This window comes from Molossus molossus, unplaced genomic scaffold (assembly GCF_014108415.1).
Source record: "Molossus molossus isolate mMolMol1 unplaced genomic scaffold, mMolMol1.p scaffold_m16_p_7, whole genome shotgun sequence".
NCBI lineage: Eukaryota > Metazoa > Chordata > Mammalia > Chiroptera > Molossidae > Molossus > Molossus molossus.
Genome location: NW_023425401.1, coordinates 58,430,972 through 58,451,856, shown reverse-complemented (window position 1 = coordinate 58,451,856; position 20,885 = coordinate 58,430,972). Strand labels below are relative to the sequence as shown.

General features: G+C 38.9%; 1 protein-coding gene across 1 annotated transcript in view; it reads right to left on the bottom strand.

The window, feature by feature from the left end:
- CDHR3 (cadherin related family member 3) overlaps window positions 1-13,242 on the bottom strand; it is a 107,715-nt gene extending 94,473 nt beyond the window's left edge. The window contains 2 exon segments of the mRNA XM_036246315.1: window positions 9,859-10,061; window positions 13,236-13,242. Of these exon segments, the coding sequence (XP_036102208.1) occupies window positions 9,859-10,061; window positions 13,236-13,242 (210 nt within the window).
- Window positions 13,243-20,885: the final 7,643 nt, after the last annotated feature.

The window sequence follows — 20,885 nt, the reverse complement described above, 5'->3', positions numbered from 1 at the left end:
TCCACAAATAAGTAAGATCATGTGATATTTGACTTTCTCTGCTTGGCTTCTTTCACTTAGAACAATACTTTCCAGGTTCCTCCATGTCATCTCAAAGGATAAGAGATCTTTCTTTCTTACAGCTGCATAGTATTCCATTGCGTATATGTACCACAGCTCTTTTATCCACTCATCTACTGATAAACACTTGGGCTGTTTCCAGATCTTAGCTATTATAAATACTGCTGCTATGAACATAGGGGTACATATATTCTTTCAGATTAGTGTTTCAGGCTTCTTAGGGTATATTCCTAGAAGTGGGATCACTGAGTCAAATGGAAGTTCAATTTTTAAATTTTTGAGATAACATTATAGTGTTTTTCATAGTGGCTGCACCATTCTGCATTCCCATCAGCAGTGTACTAGAGTCCCCTTTTCTCCACATCCTCATCAACACTTGTTTGATGATTTGATGATGGCGGCCATTCTGACAGGTGTGAGGTGATTCCTTAATGTTGTTTTAATTTGCATCTCTCTGATGATTAGTGATGTTGAGCATTTTTTCATATGTCTCTTGGTCATATGTATGTCCTGTTTGGTGTGTCTCTTTAGTTCCTCTGCCCATTTTTTAATTTGGTTCTTTGTCTTCCTTTTGTTGAGTTGTATGAGTACTCAATGCATCATTGGCAATTATGGTCTCTCATATAGTGGGTTTCCTTTCCATTTTTATGGTTGTTTCTTTTTCTGTGCAGAAGCTATTTAGTTTAATGTAGTCCCATGTATTAATTTTTGTTTTGTTTAGTTTCTCTTGCCTAGGTGTTGTATTAGTGAAAATTCTGCTGTGTATGATGTCTGCAATTTTGTTGCCTACATTTTCTTCTAGGATTTTTATGGATTCATAGGTTACATTTAAGTATTTTATCCATTTTGAGTTTATTATTGTGGATGGTGTAAGTTGGTGGTCTAGCTTCATTTTTTTACAAATAGCTGTCCAATTTTCCCAACACCATGTATTAACGAGGCTGTCTTGACTCTACTGTATGCTCTTGCCACTTTTGTCAAATATTAATTGAGCATAATGTCTTTGGTCAATTTCTGGGTTTTCTGTTGTGCTCCATTAATCTATCTGCCTGTTCTTATGCCAAGACCAGGCTGTTTTGATTACAGTGGCTTTGTAGTATAACCTGATATCTAGTAATGTGATTTCTCCTACTTTGTTCTTTTTTATCAAGATTGCTATGGCTATTTGGGGTCTCTTTTGGTTTAATATGAACTTTTGGAGTGTTTGTTTTACTTCCATAAAGTATATCATTGGTATTTTGGTGGGGATTGCATTGACTCTATAGATTGCTTTGGGTAGTATAGACATTTTAATAATGTTAAGTGTTCCAATTCATAAACATGGTATATGCCTTTACTTTTTCATATCTTTCTCTGTTCCTTTTTTCAATTACCTGTAGATTTCTGTGAAGAGGTCCTTTACATCTGTGGTTAAGTTTCTTTTTAGGTATCTTAATTTTTTTGCCATGATGGTAAATGAGATTTTTTTTTTTTTAGTTTCTCTTTCTGTGAGTTCATTGTTCGTGTATAAGAATGCTACCGATTTCTGGATGCTAAATTTGTATACTGCTACTTTACCAAATTCATTTATTAACTCTAGTAGATTTTTGATGGAGTCTTTGGGGTTTTCTGTGTACAATATCATGTCATCTGCAAATGATAACAGTTTCACGTCCTCCTTTCCAATTTGAGTACCTTTTATTTTTTCTTCATGTCTAATTGCTATGGCTAAGACTTCCAGTACTATGTTAAATAAGAGTGGTGAAAGTGGGCATCCCTGTCTTGTTCCTGTTTTTAAGGTAAATGCTTTTAGTTTTTGCCCATTGAGTATGATGTTGACGGTAGGTTTTTCATATATGGCCTTTATTATGTTGAGATATGATCCCTCTATTCCTACAGTACTGACCATTTTTATTAGAAATGAGTGTTGGGTTTTGTCAAATGCTTTTTCAGTGTCTATTGATAAGATCATATGGTTTTTATCATTCATTTTGTTTATGTGGTATATTACATTTATTGATTTGTGAATATTGTACCGTCCTTGCATCCTGATATGAATCCAACTTGGTCATGATGAATAATTTTTCTGAAGTATTGCTGGATACAATTTGCTAATATTTTGTTAAAAATTTTGGCATCTGTTTTCATCAGGGATATTGGCCTGTAGTTTTTTTTTCTTTGTAGTGTCTTTATCCGGTTTGGAATTATGATTATGCCACCCTCATAATATGAATTTGAAAGTCTTCCATCTTCTTGGATTTTTTTGGAATAGTTTGAGAAGAATGGGTATTAGATCTTCTTTGAATGTTCACTAAAGTTCCCCCATGAAGCCATCTGGGCCTGGGCTTTTGATTGCTGGGAGCTTCTTCTTCTTCTTCTTCTCCTCCTCCTCCTCCTCCTCCTCCTCCTCCTCCTCCTTCTTCTTCTTCTTCTTCTTCTTCTTTAGTAGAGCTGAGCCACAGCATATATCCATTTTACTTTTATTTATTTAATTCATTTATTTTTGTCACAGATGTATCCCCTTTACCCCCCAATGATTCTCCCCTCCCCCTTCCTCCCTGCCCTCTCCCCAGCTTTGTTGTCCATATCCATTGTTCATGCATACATGCATATAAGTTCTGTGGTTTATCTCTCCTCCCTTCCTCTGGGGATTGTCAGTCTGTGCCCCACTTCTATGTCTCTGGGACTACCTCATTCCTCAGACTGTTATGTTCATTATATTCCACAAATAAGTGAGATCCTATGATATTTTTCTTTATCTGTTTGGCTTGTTTCACTTAGGATACTACTCTCCAGCTCCCTCCATGTCGTCTCAAAAGATAAAAGATCTTTCTTTCTTACAGCTGCATAGTACTCCATTGTGTTATATGTACCATAGCTTTTTTACCCATTTGTCTACTGATGGACATTTGGGCTATTTTCAGATCTTAACTATTGTAAATAGTGCTGTTATGAGCATGGGGGTACATATATTCTTTCTGATTGGTGTTTCAGGCTTCTTAGGGTATATTCCTAGAAGTGGGATCACTGGGTCAAATGGAAGTTCAATTTTAATTTTTTGAGGTAACACCATATTGTTTTCCATAGTGGCTGCACCAGTCTGCATTCCCACCAGCAGTGCACTAGAACCCCTTTTCTCCACACCCTCACCAACACTTGTTGTTTGATGATTTGTTGACGGTGGCCATTCTGAAAGGTGTGAGGTGACACCTCATTGTTGTTTTAATTTGCATCTCTCTGATGATTAGTGATGTTGAGCATTTCTTCATATGTCTCTTAGCCATTTGTATGTCTTGTTTAGAGAGGTGTCCATTTAGTTCCTCTGCCCATTTTTTAATTGGGTTCTTTGTCTTCCTTTAGTTGAGTTGTGTGAGTACTCTATATATATTGGAAATTAACCCTTTATCTGATATATCATTGGCAATGATGCTCTTCTATACAGTGGGTTGCCATTCCTTTTCTTTTTTTTTTTATCCTCACCCGAGGACATTTTTCCATTTTTTGTACAGATAGAGTGGGAGGGAGAGAGAGGAAGGGAGAGACAGACAGAAACATCGACGTGAAGGGACACATCGAGTGGCTGCCACCCGCACGACCAACCAGGGCCGGGGACAAACTGCAACCGAAGTACGCGCCCTTAGCGGGAACCGAACCCGGGTCTCTCCAGACCGCAGGCCGACGCTCTAACCGCTGAGCCAAACTGGCCAGGGCCCATTTTGATGATTGTATCTTTTGCTGTGCAGAAGCTTTTTAGTTAGATATAGTTCCTTGTGTTCATTTTGTCATTTGTTTCTGTTACCTTAGGTGATGTATCAGTGAAAATTCTGCTGCATATGATGTCTGAAATTTTGTTGCCAACATTTTCATCTAGGATTTTTATGGATTCATGAGTCACATTTAAGTCTTTTATCCATTTTGAGTTTATTCTTGTGTGTGGTGTAAGTTGATGGTCTAGTTTCTTTTTTCTTTCTTTCTTTCTTTTTTTTTTTTTTTTTGTTGCATGTAGCTGTCCAATTTTCTCAACACCATTCATTAAAGAGGCTGTTTTACTCCACTGTTCTTGCCACCTTTGTCAAATATTAATTGAGCATATTGCCCTGGGTCAATTTCTGGGTTCTCTGTTCTATTCCACTGGTCTGTATGCCTGTTCTTGTGCCAGTGCCAGGCTGTTTTGATTACAGTGGCTTTATAGTATAACCTGAAATCTGGTCTGTGATCCCTCCTACTTTGTTCTTCTTTTCCAAGATTGCTGTGGCCATTCGAGTCTTTTCAGGTTCCACATGAACTTTTGAAGCATTTGTTCTACTTCTGTGAAGTATGTTCTAGTTCTGTGAAGTATGTTGTTGGTATTTTGATGGGGATTGTATTGAATCTATAGATTGCTTTGGGTAATATGGACATTTTAATGATGTTAATTCTTCCAATCCATGAACAAGGTATGTGCTTCCACTGATTTATATCCTCTTCTATTTCTTTTTTCAATGACCTGTAGTTTTCTGCGAATAGGTCCTTTATTTCTTTGGTTAAGTTTATTCTTAGGTATCTTAATTTTTTTTGCCGCAATGGTAAATGGGATTGTTTTCTTAGTTTCTCTTTCTGTGAGTTCGTCATTAGTGTATAAGAATGCCATTGATTTCTTGATGATACTTTTGTATCCTGCTACTTAGCCAAATTCATTTATTAAGTCTAGTAAATTTTTTATGGAGTCTTTGAAGTTTTCTATGTATAGTATCATGTCATCTGCGAATAATGACAGTTTCACTTTTTTCTTTCCAATTTGGATCCCTTTTCTTTTTGCTTCCTGTCTGATTGCTGTGGCTAAGACTTCCAGTACTATGTATAATAAGAGTGGTGGAAGTGGGCATCCTTTTCTTATTCCTGTTCTTACAAGAAACGCTTTTAGTTTTTGCCCATTGAGTATGATGTTGGCTGTAGGTCTTTCATATATGGCCTTTATTATGTCTAGATATGATCCCTCTATTCCCACATTGCTGAGCGTTTTTATCAGGAATGAATGCTGGATTTTGTCAAAGGCTTTTTTGGCATTTATTGATATGATCATGTGGTTTTTATTCTTCATTTTGTTTATGTGGTGTATCACATTTATTGATTTGCAAATATTGTACCAGCCTTGCATCCCTGGGATGAATCCTAATTTGTCATGGTGAATAATTTTTTTTATTTGTTGCTGGATCCGATTTGCTAGTATTTTGTTTAGGATTTTGGCCTCTATGTTCATCAGGGATAGTGGCCTGTAGTTTTCTTTCTATGTAATGTATTTTTCTAGTTTTGGAATTGGAATTATGCTGGCATCATAAAATGAGTTTGGAAGTCTTCCTTCTTCTTGAATTTTTTGAAATAGTTTGAAGAGAATGGGTGTTAGTTCTTTTTTGAATGTTTGTTAAAACTCCCCCGTTTAATAACATACTATTTAGCCTCCGAGTATTTGAATGTGTTTGTGTGTTTTTGTTGTAATTGAGTTTTAGTTTTGTGCCATTGTGATTTGAGAAGATGCTTGATATGATTTTAATCTTCTTGAATTTTAGAGACTTACTTTGTGTCCTAACACGTGGTCTATCTTTAAGAATGTCCCATTTGCCCTTGAGGAGAATGTATTCTGCAGCTTTGGGGTGAAATGTTCTGTAAATATCAATTAAGTCCAACTGATGTAGTTCATTATTTGAGGACTATATGTCCTTGTTAATTTGTTGTCTAGAAGATCTATCCAGTGGTGTCAGTGGGGTGTTAAAGTCACCCACTATGATTGTATTGCTATTGATCTCCCTCTTGAAGTCCTCCAGAAGTTTTTAAATATATTTTGGTGCTCCTGTATTTGGTGCATATGTTTACCAGGGTTATGTCCTCTTGTTGGATTGACCCTTTTAATATTATGTAGTGACCTTCTTTGCCTCTTATTATGGCCCTTGTTTTAAAGTCTATGTTGTCAGATACGAGTATTGCTACACCAGCTTTTTTTTTTTTTTTTTTTTTCTCTATTTGCTTGGAAATTTTTTTTCCATCCCTTCACTTTCATCCTGCATGAGTCTTTTGTTGTGATGTGCGTCTCTTGTAGACAGCATATATATGGGTCATATTTTCTTATCCAATCAGTTTCCCTATGTCTTTTGATTGGAACATTCAAGCCATTTACTTTTAAGGTTATTATTGATAGATAGTTATTAGTTGCCTTTTTTTTTATGCCTGTGTTTTTCTCTTTTTGTTTCTTCTTACAACAGTCCCATCAGCATTTCTTGTAGCGCTGGTTTGGTGGTGGTAAATTCCTTTAGCTATTTTTTTCCTTGAAGCTCTTTATTTCTCCTTTAATTTTGAATGATGGCCTTGCTGGATAGAGTAGTCTTGGATTCAGAACCTTGCCTTGCATTATTTTGTATACTCCATACCACTCCCCTCTGGCCTGCAGTGTTTCTATTGAAAAATCAGCTGTCAGTCTAATGGGAGCTCCCTTGTAGGTAACTTTCTGTCTCTCTCTTGCTTTCTTTAATATTCTTTATTTGTCCTTAATGTTTGCCATTTTTATTATGATATGTCTAGCTGTTGTGGTCTGAAACCAGTCATTGGGTGTATTATTTTCAGGGCCTCCTGGAAGGGGGTCATTTTCAGGCCAGGATCAGCCTGATTTACCTGACCCAGGGCCACCTCATAGGAGTTGTAGAGTCATCTGAAGTTGGTAGCTACCTATGCTGGGCCCAGAGGCATGTGGGAGAGGCCACACTGCAACCCAAGGTCTCCTGCCATCAGTGTTGTGATATGGGCAGCATAGCAAGAGGCACAGCACATGCTAAGGTCAGTTGCCACCTGGGGCCTATGGACTTAGGAGAAATTTGAATAAAGTATGTAGTACAAACTGAAGCTGGCTGCCCACAGGGCTCAGCCACTGCAAGAGCCAAAGGTGATGTGCAAGTCTGGTGGGGCTGGTTTCAGGGAGTCATCCAGGGTGGAGTGAGCAGTGTTCACTAGTTTAATGCAGATTCAAATTTGACACCCTTTTGCACCTCAACACAGGAATAATGACACCTTTTGCTCTAAAGCCACACAATTCAGTTTCTCCCTCATATGTCTCTGGCACCTTTTGCAACTGCTCTCCCTTTGCTGGAGCTTGGTGTGTGTTTGTGGGTGAATGAGCCCTCTGTCTTACCCAGATAAATCCCCTCTGAGTTTCACAGCCAGCTGGTGTGGGGACTCCTCTCCACAGCACTGGAGCCCTGAGCTTATGAGCCTGATGTGGAGCTGGGATACCGTGTCCAACAGGAGAACCTCTGCAGCTGAGATATCCCTCCTGATCCTTCCTACTGGTCTCAACATGGCTTCTTCATATCCTTAGTTATAGGAGTTCCATTCAACTAGTCTTCAGATAGTTCTTCAGATTGCTTGTTCTATTTTAGTTGTGAATTTGATGTGGTCATGAATTAGGTAAGCATTGTATTTACCTACCCCACTATCTTGACTGGAACTAAGACTCCAAAAGCAACCAATTCTTAAGGAGAGTTTTAGGACTTGTAGGCCTGTAGCCCATCTTAGTATCAACACAAGCTCCTGGTCAGCTGAGGGCTGTGTACCAGAAGGACATGAGGACTGGGGAAATATGGAGAATACTTGAGCCTAGATCAGTTGAGGGACTAAGAAATTCACCATTTCTAGAGGTCAGGAAAAGGCTGGAATTCTTCCTTGACTAACAGCCCTGTTGGAATTGCATGGCATGTAAGAAGGGCCTGTCCCACAGAAGGAATTGAAGGCTCATCAAAAACAACAACAGATGTGCATGGCAATGTAGAAAAAAGAGCCTAAGTTTGGGAGTCAGAAGACCTGAATTAAGTTCTATTTCATTCTTTATTGTTATGTGATCTTAGACAAATTAATTAAACTTGCTGTCTATTATCTTATTTCTACAATAGAAATGTTAAATAAAATAAAATAGTAATATCAGTGTTAATAGTAACATTCAAGAGATCAGGATGTGAATGTGCTTTGGAATTTCTGCAAATGTAAAGTATCATAGTTGCCATCATCATTAAAGGCAGTAGACTATAGAGTTTGAGAATGAGAGCTCTCAAGTGGAAACAACACATACAGTGGTATATCCATATGGTGGAATGTTATTCAGCCATCAAAAGAAATTAATTACTGATCCATCTTACAAAATGGGTAACCCTTGAAATGTTATGTTCATGGAGGAAAAATCAGTCATTATAGACCACATACAATACAATTCCATTTATATGAGTGCCCAGAATAGACAAATCCATTAATGCAGAAAATAGATTAGTGATTGTCAGAAACTGAGGAAGATAGGGGTAGAACAGTGACTGCTACTGGATTCAGGGTTTTATTTTGGAGTGATATAAATGTTCTAAAATTAGATTTTGATGATAATATATGAATATAGTAAAAACTCCTGAATTGTCTATTTTTAAATGGATAAATTGTATACTATGTGAATTATATCTCAATAAAGCCAGTGAAAAAAATGATGAGAGCTCTGAAGTCATACTGCCTGGATTCCAATTTCAGCTCAGTTACCTTAATAGCTTGTACAACCCAGGACAAGTTATTTAACCTGTAAGTTAAATTTTGCTTCATTCGGCAATAATGCAAATAAAAATCAAAAGTAAACACATTTAAATTTTTTTTCAAGAGTGCCTGGCATATACTACGTGTTCTCTATCTAAGTGCAAAAAAATTGGTAAGGCTTATGGGAACAGATGAGCAACAACTGTTAAAGAAGAGTCAGATGTCAAGGAAAAAAGTAGATGGGGCAAGTTAAGCCACAGAACCAGCATCTGGGTACTGGGAATGTACACTGGATGCTGATGAGACAACTGTCTTAATACGTGCTCCTTACATACCTGGGAGCCCACCCTTGGAATGCTGAGAATACCAGATGCCCATGGTTTGGCCCTTAAGTCATGGGTTCCACAATGACTCTAATGATCAGTTGGGTCTAAGAACACCTAGCATGTACCTCAGAAGGCAACCATGCCTAGACCAAGCAGGTTGAGCCCACTGGATCCCACCAGAACCCCAGGACAATGGCAGGTGGGACTAGGGGCAGAGCTGATAATAACTGTAAGAGGTTCCTATGCCAACCAAGAAAAGGGCAGGGGGAATACCAAAGTGTAAGTAGGTCTAGACACTTGAAGGCCTCCGAGGTTACCAGTGGAAAACATGCAATGAACAGATTTGTCCTACCATAGGAAAGGTGAGGACTTTGGAAAGATTCAAAAGACAAACTAGAAAACAGACCATAAGTACCATGGCTCTTTGATATAACTCACTGGGTCTGAATTATCCAAGAGGAAACATTCACATAGTAGGGCTGGACATTTAGGCTTATATTTTTACTAAGGGCATGTTCTGCCATATTAAATCTCCTCATAGATTTTCTTCTGAAAAATCACAGAATCATAGAAAAGCAGAATCACCAGACACAAATTCATTAAGGCTCAGCTTTTAAGGAGATCAATACTCAAACTCTCTACTCAAAGAATTTAGTTACTGTCAGCACACCTTATCCCTTATATCATGTCAGTATGGTAGGCAATAAGAAACAAGCCTTTTATTTGTAGCAAGTTGAGCATAATGTTCTGTTGTACTGGATTAAATGGAGAAAAAATGTTCAAAGGCTAGAGGGCCCTAGCACAGAAGGCTCTAGCATGCCCTAAAAAGGAACCCTGGATCTTACAAGAGAGGAGATTAAACTAGGGAAAGAGGAGGATCACTAATAAGGAATCCCATAGGCCTCTCATCTTCAGGACCCCTCTTTGCAGACACCTCCCACTGGGAGTAAGATGGGGTACTTACCTCAAAGTCAGTGCCTGATAGCCAGTTCACCCTGAAGGCATCAGTGAGGGGACTGGAGTTGATTATCAGGGGATATCCTGGGATCACAGGTGACAATAATGCTGACAATTGCACAGAAAACTTGTGCACTGAAGTCTCAGGTGAAGAATTCTCTGCCACATTACCAGTAGCAGGTAAGTGAATTAGGTGTAGAGCCCTTCCTCCTGTGGATTTTAAAAGGACAAAAATTAAATGAACACAGTCTTGTGCTAGGAACAGGAACTTAACAGCTTGTTCTGTGGCTTCAACTTATAGCTCGGAGCAGCGGTGAAACCTGGTCACTCCCCAAGAAGAAATACTGCTGCCAAGACCTGGAAATGGGAATGTGAGATCTTGGAGCCACCGAACAACCATGAAATCTGTTTCTGTCATTCTGTAAATAAAGCTGCTGCTTTTCTCTGGTCTCCCTGCTCTCCTCTTTTCTCCCAACCTTTATGAAGAGCCAGGGGAAGAGAAACATCACCTTAGCAGATAGACAGCCACTTGAAGTATCTAGTCTAACCATGACATTCTCTCTTACAAGTGCCCAATAGTTTACAAGAGTTTATTTTCCTCTCTGTATCAGTGTTTCATTCATGATGTAATCTGAGAATTGAGTGTCCACCCAGAACCTCAGAATGTACCTTACTTTGAAAGTCTTTTCAGATGTAATTAATTAAGAGGAGTCACACTGGATTAAGATGAGCCCTAAATCCAAAAGCTGGTGTCCTTATAAAGAGAAGACACAGAGACACACACAAAAGGCCATGTTATGACAGAGGCAGAAATTGAAGTGATGCAGCTACAAGCCAAGGAATGGCAAGCAACCACCGAAAGCTGGGAGGTAGGCATGGAACAGATTCTCCCTCAAAGCCTCTAGAAGCTGCCAACACCACTATTTCTGACTTCTGATTCCCTAAACTGTGAGGCACTAAATTTATGTTGTTTTAAACCATCCAGTCTGTGGTCATTTGTTATGGAAGCACTAGGAAAATTTTAAAATTACCATTTTTACAATGTTCTGGATAGGTCCATAATGTAAAATTCTTTTTCTCCTTTAATTCTGAAATAATCCTCTCAGGTTGGTATTAATGTCATTATTTCACAGATGAGGAAACTGAGCTAAAGTGCACAGTGAATACAGTAGTCCCCCCTTATCCACAGGGATACTGTCCAAGACCCCCAGTAGATACCTGAAACCACAGATAGTCTAAACCCTATGTATACTATACCATGTTTCTCCCTATACATACATACCTATGATAAAGTTTAATTTATAAATTAGGTACAGTAAGATATTACCAACAATAACTAATAATAAAATAGAACAATTATAATAATATACTGTAATAAAAGTTATGCAAATGTGGTTTCTCTTCTAAACTATCTTATACTGTATTCACGTTTTATGGCTTCTCTTTGGCATATTTGAATTGCCAGCATAACGATTCTTGTGCTTTGAAGCCATTAGAAACAAAACATAAGGGTTACTTGAACACAAGCACTGCAATACCCCAAGAGATGGCTAGTAAGTGACCAATGGGGTCGGGGAGGGTCTACAGCTTGGAGACACTGGACAAAGAGATGATTCAAGCCCTAGGCGGGGCTGAGCAGGATGATGTCAGATAACTCGAGATTTCATCATGCTACTCAGCACAGTGAGCAATTTAAAACTTACGAATTGTTTATTTCTGGAATTTTTTCAGGCCACAGTTGACCACGAATAAAGACACTGTGGAAAGTGAAACCACATGTAAAGGGGGAACTACTGTAGAAAGTAACAAAGCCAAAATTTACAGAGGTGCTACTTCTCAGTCTGATTCCCAATCTTGGCTATGAATAGACACTAGAGACAAGCCACCTGGAATGGGAGGAGGTACAGGGTGACAGCAGAAGGATCTGTTCTGCTGGAGGGCATAACATTTCTAGAAACAATCGAACATGGGAAAATGTCGGCTTTTTAAAGAGAAAGTTTTTATTTCAAATTGGGAGAGGGGAAGCAAAGGAATAATGAAAATGTAGGAAAAATTGAAATACAAATACATTCATTGATACAAGCTTTCATAAGTCTAAAATCATCTTATTTAGATTAGAGACTAAAATGCATTATGCAAAGTGATTTTTTTGCTCACAGAATTATCCAGGTTTATGGACAAGGACTGTGCAAGCATTCAGATAAATCAAAACTGCTAAAATTTAATGAATACAAATAGATTTTTTAAATCTATTAAAATTGTCTTCAGTATTATACCATTCTTGTGATAAAAAACAGAAGCAAATAGTATACTGGGGTATTTAGAGGCAAAAAGTTTCCAAAAATCATTTTTTAAAATGAGCAAAGTAATCAATTGCTTTGGTGTGTTGGTTTTTTTAAGCATAATTTCCTCATGCTGTGGGAATGCAGACTGTTGCAGCCACAATGGAAAACACCTATGGTGTTACCTCAAAAAATTAAAAATTGAACTGCCATTTGATTCAGTGATCCCACTCCTAAAAATATACCCTAAGAAGCCTGAAACACCAATCAGAAAGAATATATATACCCCATGTTCACAGCAGCACTATTTACAATAGCTAAGATCTGGAAACAGCCCAAGTGTCCATCAGTAGATAAATGGATAAGAAAGCCATGGTACATATACACAATGGAGTACTATGCAGCTGTAAGAAAGAAAGATCTCTTATCCTTTGAGACAACATGGAGGGACCTAGAAAGTATTGTCCCAAGCGAAACAAGCCAAGCAGAGAAAGACACATATCGTATGATCTCACTTATTTGTGGAATATAATGAACATAACAGTCTGAGGAACAGAGTAGACCCAGAGACGTGGATGTGGGGTACAGACTGACCACCCTCAGAAGAGGGGGTGGTGGGGGAGGGAAGAGATAAACCACAGACCTTATATGCATATATGCATAACCGATGGACAGGGACAACAGAGCCAGGTATGGGGTGGGGGGATGGAGAGGAGGGTGTCAATGGGGAAAAAAAGGAAAAACATCTGTAACAAAAATAAATTAATAACAAAAATTAATTTAAAAAAATTTCCTCATACCTTCTTTTGCCACAAACAAAAATCAGCAGAGCCCCCTTGAGCTGTTCATGAACGTGTTTCCCCACCGTTCAGCTGGACAAGGACAGTCATAAGCAAAATGAAATGTTGCCAATTTGTCTCAAACAATTTCCCACCTACTCTTGCCCCCTCTCACTCACCCCAGGGACTTGTGCCCCTCCAGCCAAGAAGAAAGGATGCCTCTGCTCAAATTTAACTCACTAGGTTTTTTTCAAGAATAAAAAAAGTGAGTTACAGATTTCCTAAAACAAGTAATCACTTGCATTTACTAAGAACCTACTCACCAGACATTATGCTAGCTACTTTATTGCCTGATTGCATCCACTCTAAACACAATATCTGTGTTGCTGCCATTTCACACATGTGAGTTTATATACACTATAAGCACAATGGTGGAGCCTTGCAGCATCTGGGTCTTGGAAATAAACAGGCTGTACATACCACAGCGGTGGTCACTCCGTGCTTGTCACGTGACTGTGCACATGTGATGCATTTATTGTTTTGCTATCACCTGGCAACAACATAACAAGATGGTGCTGGGGTCTGGTATGAAATTGGCCCTTCAACCCAGATATTAGATTTGGGTGATGTTATCTGTAAGAGCCTGTTTTTGGAACAACATAAAGAATTGTTTTGGAATATTAGCTTGATGTGAGCTTGGGTATGAGAGACTTTCTAAGCCCCACTCAGGGCTTTCCAGTTGACTCGCTCTTAACAGGCAGATCACTATAGTCACCAATCTTAGTGTGTCTCCTTCGGAGAACTAGGGAAGCTAAAGAAGTTGTACTCCCCAAATATTCCCAAACTACAGTTCCTAGTATGCTTTGCTGGGAACATATTTATTGATCTTATTGCACTAATTATAACTTCAATAAGCTCAGAGTTTGAGAGACTAATTCCATAAGAAAACCAGCCTTTCAATCCAAGGCATCTATCTAACTCTAAGGACAGGACTCTTCGTAGCTCCATGCTTCCTCCTTATGTTAATAGAGCTTTTCATATTCCTCCTTGAATGGTCATATTTCACATGGCAGAGAGGGAGATATTTTGGAGGGAGGAGTGGATCTATCCAGAGCCCCTCAAGCAGTTTGTGCTGGGAACTGCCTGTTCAATGGACGGATGAAGCCAGACTGTGTCCTTGGATGTGCCCTTTCTGTTGCATAGTTGCTGGAGATGGTCTGCTTTCACTTGGTGGCCTCTCTTCCCAGAGCAAGGTCATATGTGCCAGGGTCGTGTAACTGAATTTTAAAAACTTTGTGGTAAGACACTCTGGGGAAACTGATTAAAAAAGGTAGCTAAACTGGGACCTCTCAACTTTTAGTTCAACACCCACTTCCTCCAGCTTTCTTACCATTAAATAAAAAGTAATAGCAGCAGCAATAGTAATGATAATAATTAGTGGCTAGAGGTCACATCTTAAAAATAGAGTAATAAGATTTTTAAAAATCACAAAATGTTTATCCCACTCATTATGCAAATAAGTTTGAGATGTGTCCAAAGAGGGGAGGTTACGTGCCAGGGGCCCACCTCCCTAAGACACTGTGCACTTGCCTCCTGAGGCTGGTCATTCAAACTTTCTTTGATGGTCTAAGTGTTGGAGAAAAAGAAAGAGGCTTTAATGGGATTTGACTTACACATGCATCTTAATTAAGAATCAAATTAAAATTGCTTGAAGCGTATACTTTAAAAAAGAAAAGAAAAGGCACACCAAAGATTTATTATCAGTAACTGAGCCCATTGAAACATCTCACTTGTGGTTAAGATCTGAATGGATGATGTCTCGCTGGTTTCAAAATGAGCAAAATCACTGCCTTGCTAGAAAGAGACCAACAAGGCTTCCTCCTGGAGCATGTGTTGGAATCCCTAGGCCTCTGCAGCCTCAGTTATGGGGGAAGAAGCTGCCCATTCTGGGCCTTGGAAACTACAGGTGATGATATGGTTCAGGGATGTGGGCTGATGCCATTTCTCCCTCCAGGATGTAGCTGCTCTTACTTACAACTCTACTTTCAATACATACCTCTTCATTCTCTCTAGTTACTAATCAAAACGGTAGTGAAAGAAATCAAAGGAGAGTGTCAAAAGAGCAACTTGTTTCAAGTTTCAAGTTTGAGCCCTGCTTCTACTTGACTGTGGGACCTTGGGCTTGTCCTTTAATTTCTCTGGGGCCCTCTCTGAACTCAATATCTCAGGACTATGGTACTACACTAATAGTGGCCATTAAACCAGGTCCAATTTCTAAAGAAGACTCAGAGGACCCAAATGAAAATGCTTACAGATCTGTAGTTTATTACAGAAAAAGAAGGCAGTATAGCAACAACATGAAAGTAAGGATATGCATCACAGCTGAAGGCTTCCTCATAGCATGAAGACTGGAGAGGCCAGGTGCCAGCTCCTATTGTCCTCTTTTCTCTAAGGGCCATGACAAAATGCACTTGCTCAGATCAGGAGCCACCAACGTATTCACTAACACCTAGAAACTGGGGAGTCCACATTAGAATCTCTGCTGAAAACTATGATACTTTTCTGGTCATGTAGGTGCCATCTTGTTACATAACCAGTCTCTATAGCAGGGTGTTTGATTACACCCAGATCAGGTTTAAATCATTAATCTCACTGTTATTAGTGAACAATGCTTACAGGCCAATATAAACCATTCCCAAACTCCAAGAATTCATGGTCACAAAGCAATGCTATTAACCAGCTTGCTTTTTACCCTGACCAGAAACTTTAGCAAAGCAACTGAGGCTAATTCCAGTCCTAGTGGAATTCACTCTCACAGCACAGGTACCATAAAAAAAATGCATATGCTCGATAAACTATAAAACATTATAGAATGTTGTTGTTTCAGTATACACAACACCTTCCTATGTCTTTAATTTCTACAATGGATACCTTCCTGGATAAGAGGCTCACCCACCCCCTTTAGGGGTCTGATCCATGCCAGACAGGACTAATAGAAGGGAGCCCTTAGTGGAACACAGAAGAAACAGTGGTGACTCTACTACTGATTCTGTAAATTACAGTAGGTCATAATTAGCAAAAGAAAGATGTGTTGGTCTTGGAGTATCATTCTGTTGCTGGTCTAAGAAGGGCTGGTTTTTTGCATACCTCTTTCTACTCCTCAGAGGTGGAAAAGAAGATGGATTCCAATGACCAATTGCTTGAGCTAGAGGTGAGAGGGGGACAACCAGGCCGCCGTGGGGAAGGCAGAGGAAGACAGAAAAAAAATAGGGATGGCCCTCTGCTCTTCTGAGTTGGTTCTGAACAGGAAAATGACATGACAGAAAAAGTGAAAACATTTGGATTGTTTTTTGGATCCCACATATAGGACAAATTGGCAAAAGAAGAACTTTTTAGAAATGGGCTGCACTTTCCCACCTTTATGAATGATGAGACTATTTAAAAGGGATTGTGTCTAGTCCTTGGGCAACGTAAAACACTGAGTCTTGAGCCTCCTTTTTATTTCCCAACATTTCCCAGCAGAGGGCCAAGCCCTAATGGCAGGCTTGAGGGGTCTTCCTAAAGAGAACTGAGATAGTCTCATGCCTGGTGCTCCATTGGACAAAACTCAGGTACATTTTTCATGTTCATGTGGATCTTTCGGCTACCAAGGACCCCTTATTTCATTAAACAGTATGTCAGTGGTTCTCAACCTGTGGGTCGCAACCCCTTTAGGGGTCAAACAACCCTTTCACAGGGGTCGCCTAAGACCATCAGAAAACACATATTTCCGATAGGAACCGAGACACTGCTCTTCTATCCGTCACCAAGCAGGTCTGCCCACATGCAGATACGCCCACATGCAACATGAGGAACTGTATTAAAGGGTTACAGCATTAGGAAGGTTGAGAACCACTGCACTATGGCATTTTTTATTTTCATGAGAGTAATACCAAATCCAGTTCCCTGGAGGCTTTCTCAAAATGTAGATAAATTCAGTGTCCAGTGGATTTAAGTATATGAAGCCTTTGCTAAGTTTTCATTCTTCTAGGAATAACATGTGGTCCTTTGGTACTGATGGAGCCAAAATATTGTTTTGTCTCAACTCTTCTATCAGTCTAGTTGGGACTTTTGTCTACTTTATGTTCTTGTGGTGCTTTCCTGTGTAAGCTGTTGTTGGAATGGGACACTATAGCATCTCAAAGAGAAACCGTTTCTTTTTCCTCATCTTAATAGGAGGTGGAAAGTAAAGAAGCTGACTTACATGACAATATTAAGCAGGAAGAAAATATAAATTTCTGCATTTGGGGGGGTATCAGTAAATGTTTAAGAAAGGCAGGGAGATGATCAACAAAAACATTTACTGGATACCCTGTATGTATGTGGCACTTGGAGACCACAGGGCAATAAAGAAATATGAAACTTGTTATTGCAGAACTGACATTCCAGTTGAGGAGGCAGGACAGAGACATACCAGATGAATTATACTATGATAACTCATGTTCCCTTTCACTGAGCACTTATTCTGTGTTAGGCACTGTACTAAACCCTTGGCATGAATTCCATGTGCAGACAAGAGGAGCTCCAAGGTGCAGGGCAAAGAGAACCTACCAAGAGCTAGGGTGATCTGGGAAGGCTCCATGGGGAAGGTGGAGCTTGAATTGGGCTTAAGGGGATGTATAGGAGTTAAACCCAGTTAAAGGAAAGAGAATGCTGGAGAATATTACTTTGTTTGAGATTATTATAGTAATGCTGGCTTCCAATACCTAAAGGCAGCTGCTATTGTGACTGTCTTCCTCTCCCAATCCTCTGTGATTTGTATGTTTGAGGGTGACAGTAAGGGTCAGGTTCTTAGACTCCAGAAAAATGGTGAGAGAGAAACAGTTTGCATCACAGCAGACCTTAAAAAAAAAAAAAAGGAGCACTGGCTGGTTTGGTTCAGCGGTTAGAGCATCAGCCTGCGGTCCAGAGAGACCCGGGTTCGGTTCCCACTAAGGGCACGTACCTCGGTTGCAGTTGGTCCCCAGCCCTGGTCGGTCGTGTGGGTGGCAGCCACTCAATGTGTTCCTTTCACATCGATGTTTCTCTCTCTCTCTCTCTCTCTGTTCCTCTCTCTCCCTCCCACTCTACCTGAACAAAAGATGATGTCCTCGGGTGAGGATAAAAAAAAAAAAAAAAAAAGGATTTAACTTGTAGGAACAAAATCACAGTACTGGTACCTGGTCTTTTGGAGAGGGGGGAATCTGAATGTAATTTTTATAAGAAATTTCAAGTATTTCTTGCAAATCTTTGTGATTGTTTCCTTTCACACATCTGCTGATAAAGTTCTAGATGATGGTGTTCAGTATGAGACAGTGAGTTCTTTCCAACTTCACTCGTCCCCCGGTGACAATAAATGTCATCTCTTAACTCAAATGATTATAATCCTTAAAGCCTATGTTTCTGGGAAAATCTCAAATGTTTACTTGAAGTGACAATCTGAGCTGCTGAAGGCCCAGCTTCACATTTACAGTTCCTCCTGCCCTTGGCTGAGTCTAAAAGCCTAAGATTAAAGAATGTTTGCCCTGGCAGATGTGACTCAGTTGGTCAGGCCTCATCCTGTGCACCAAAATGTTGCCAATTTGAATCTTGGTGAGGGCACATGCCCAGGTTGTGGGTTCAAATCCCCGTGGGGGTCATGTAGGAAGCAGCCTATCAATATCTCACTTGCACATTGATGTTTCTCTCTCTCCCTCCTTCTCCCTTCGTCTCTTTCTACAAGTCAATAAAACATATTTTTAAATAAAAAAGAATGTTCAATATTAGGAAACTCACTTATTTTTTTTCTTATTAGCAGCTCAAAGGGGAAAGTCAAATGGTCATTTCCATAGATTATGAAAAAGTATTTGTAAATAAATATCCTAAATAAAAATAAAAGCTATTTTCTTAACATATAAAACAAAAAATATCCAATCAGACCAAAAAATCCCCCAAAAATGAGGATATTGTAAGGAGCCTCTGGGATAACTTCAAGCATACTAACATCCACATCATGGGGGTGTCAGAAGGAGAAGAGAGAGAGCAAGAAAATGAAAACCTACTTTAAAAAATAATGATAGAAACTTCCCTAACTCGGTGCAGAAAACAGACATACAAGTCCAGGAAGCACAGAGAGTCCCAAACGAAATGAACCCAAAGAGGTCCACACCAAGACACATCGTCATTGAAATGCAAAAGGTTAAAGTCAAAGAGAGAATTTTAAAAGCTGCAAGAGAAAAGCAGTTATTTACGTACCAGGGAGGTCCCATAAGACTGTCAGCTGATTTCTCAAAAGAAACTTTGCAGGCCAAAAAAACAGCAGACAAGAGATATTCAGAGTGATGAAAAGCAACAACCTACAACCAAGATTACTCTATCCTTCAAAGCTATAATATAGAACGGAAGGACATATAAAGAGTTTCCCAGACAAGAAAAGGCTAAAGGAGTTCATCACCATTAAACCAGTATTATATGAAATGCTGATGTGTATTCTTGAAGAATAACAAAAATATAAATAAAATGGCAATAAATACATATTTATCAACAATTAAATCTACAAACAAAATGAGCAAGCAGAAAAGAAACAGACAGATACAGAGAACTTTTGGTTGGTTGCCAGATGAGTGGGAGGTGACGAAATTAAGAAGTACAAATTGTTTGCTAGACTGATGAACATCAAAGGGAAGGGGGGAGGGAGGGCAAGAAGAGATAAACCAAAGAACTTAACTGCATAATTAATGGATACAGACAATAGTGTGGGAAAGGCAGGAGGAGGGTGGGTGGGAGGAGGGTGTCAATAGGGAAAAAAGGGACAGGGACATCTATAATACATTCAACAATACAGATAAGTTTAAAAAATAAAAATAAATAAATAAAATAAAACATTTTACACCAAAAGCTAGCATTGTGGTTAATGGGGAACAAGACAAGACACGCTTATATTGTTTAACAAGTCTGAAGGTACAGACCCAGTAATTAGATAAGAGAAAGAATTAAGAGATAGAAAAATAGGTGAAGAAAAGTACAAATGTTTATTGTTTTCAGATATGGAAAATGAATGAGAATAAACTAAAAATCTCTACAAATAATAAGATAATTCATTAGTAGACTTCCATACATTATAATATCAATTAAAAGATACAAGAGAAAAAAATGATTCCATTTATAAATGCAAAAAGTAAAATAAGGAATTAGAAATAAACATAATCAGAATGTGCAAGACCTATATGAAGAAAATCTTAAAACACCCCTGAGGAAAACAAATGAAGACTTGAACAAGTACTCTGTTCTTGTGTTAGGAGCTCAGTTCTTGAGTAGAAAGACTCAATGTCATACATAATAATGACTAACTCTTAGTAAGCATTTACTATGTGCTGGATATTCCTCTAAGTGTTTTACTAAAGTAAGTCATCAAAGATGTAAATTATCTCTAAACTAATCTGAAAATTTAACATGATTGAATTTCATACATTATGCATATACTACCTATGAAAAAATAAGATTTAATTTAAAAAGCTCAATTTCTGCCCTGGCTGGTGCAACTTAGTTGGTTGGAGCATCATCCCATACACCAAAAGGTGGCATTCAATTTCCGGTCAGGGCATGTACGGGAGACGGGAGGCCACAGATCAATGTTTCTCTCAAAGATCAATGTCTCTCTCTCTCTCTCTCTCTCTCTCTCTCTCTCCTTCCTTCCCTCCCTCCCTTCCTCCACTCTATCTGAAAATCAATGAAAAAATATCCTCAGGTGAGGATTAAAAAAAAAAAATCAAGAAAAATAAATAAATAAAAAGCTCAATTTAATAATTCAAGCCGACAACATTATCTGAGAGTCTTGAAGCTCTTGAATAAGGAAGAAGATGTGCAAGAAGCACTAGATTGAATCTTCGGCTCTTTAACCAGAAGGGATTTTCTCTACTCAAGAGTAAGACAATATCTTCTCAGTACCTCAGTTTTTCCACAGGGTGATTTGCCAA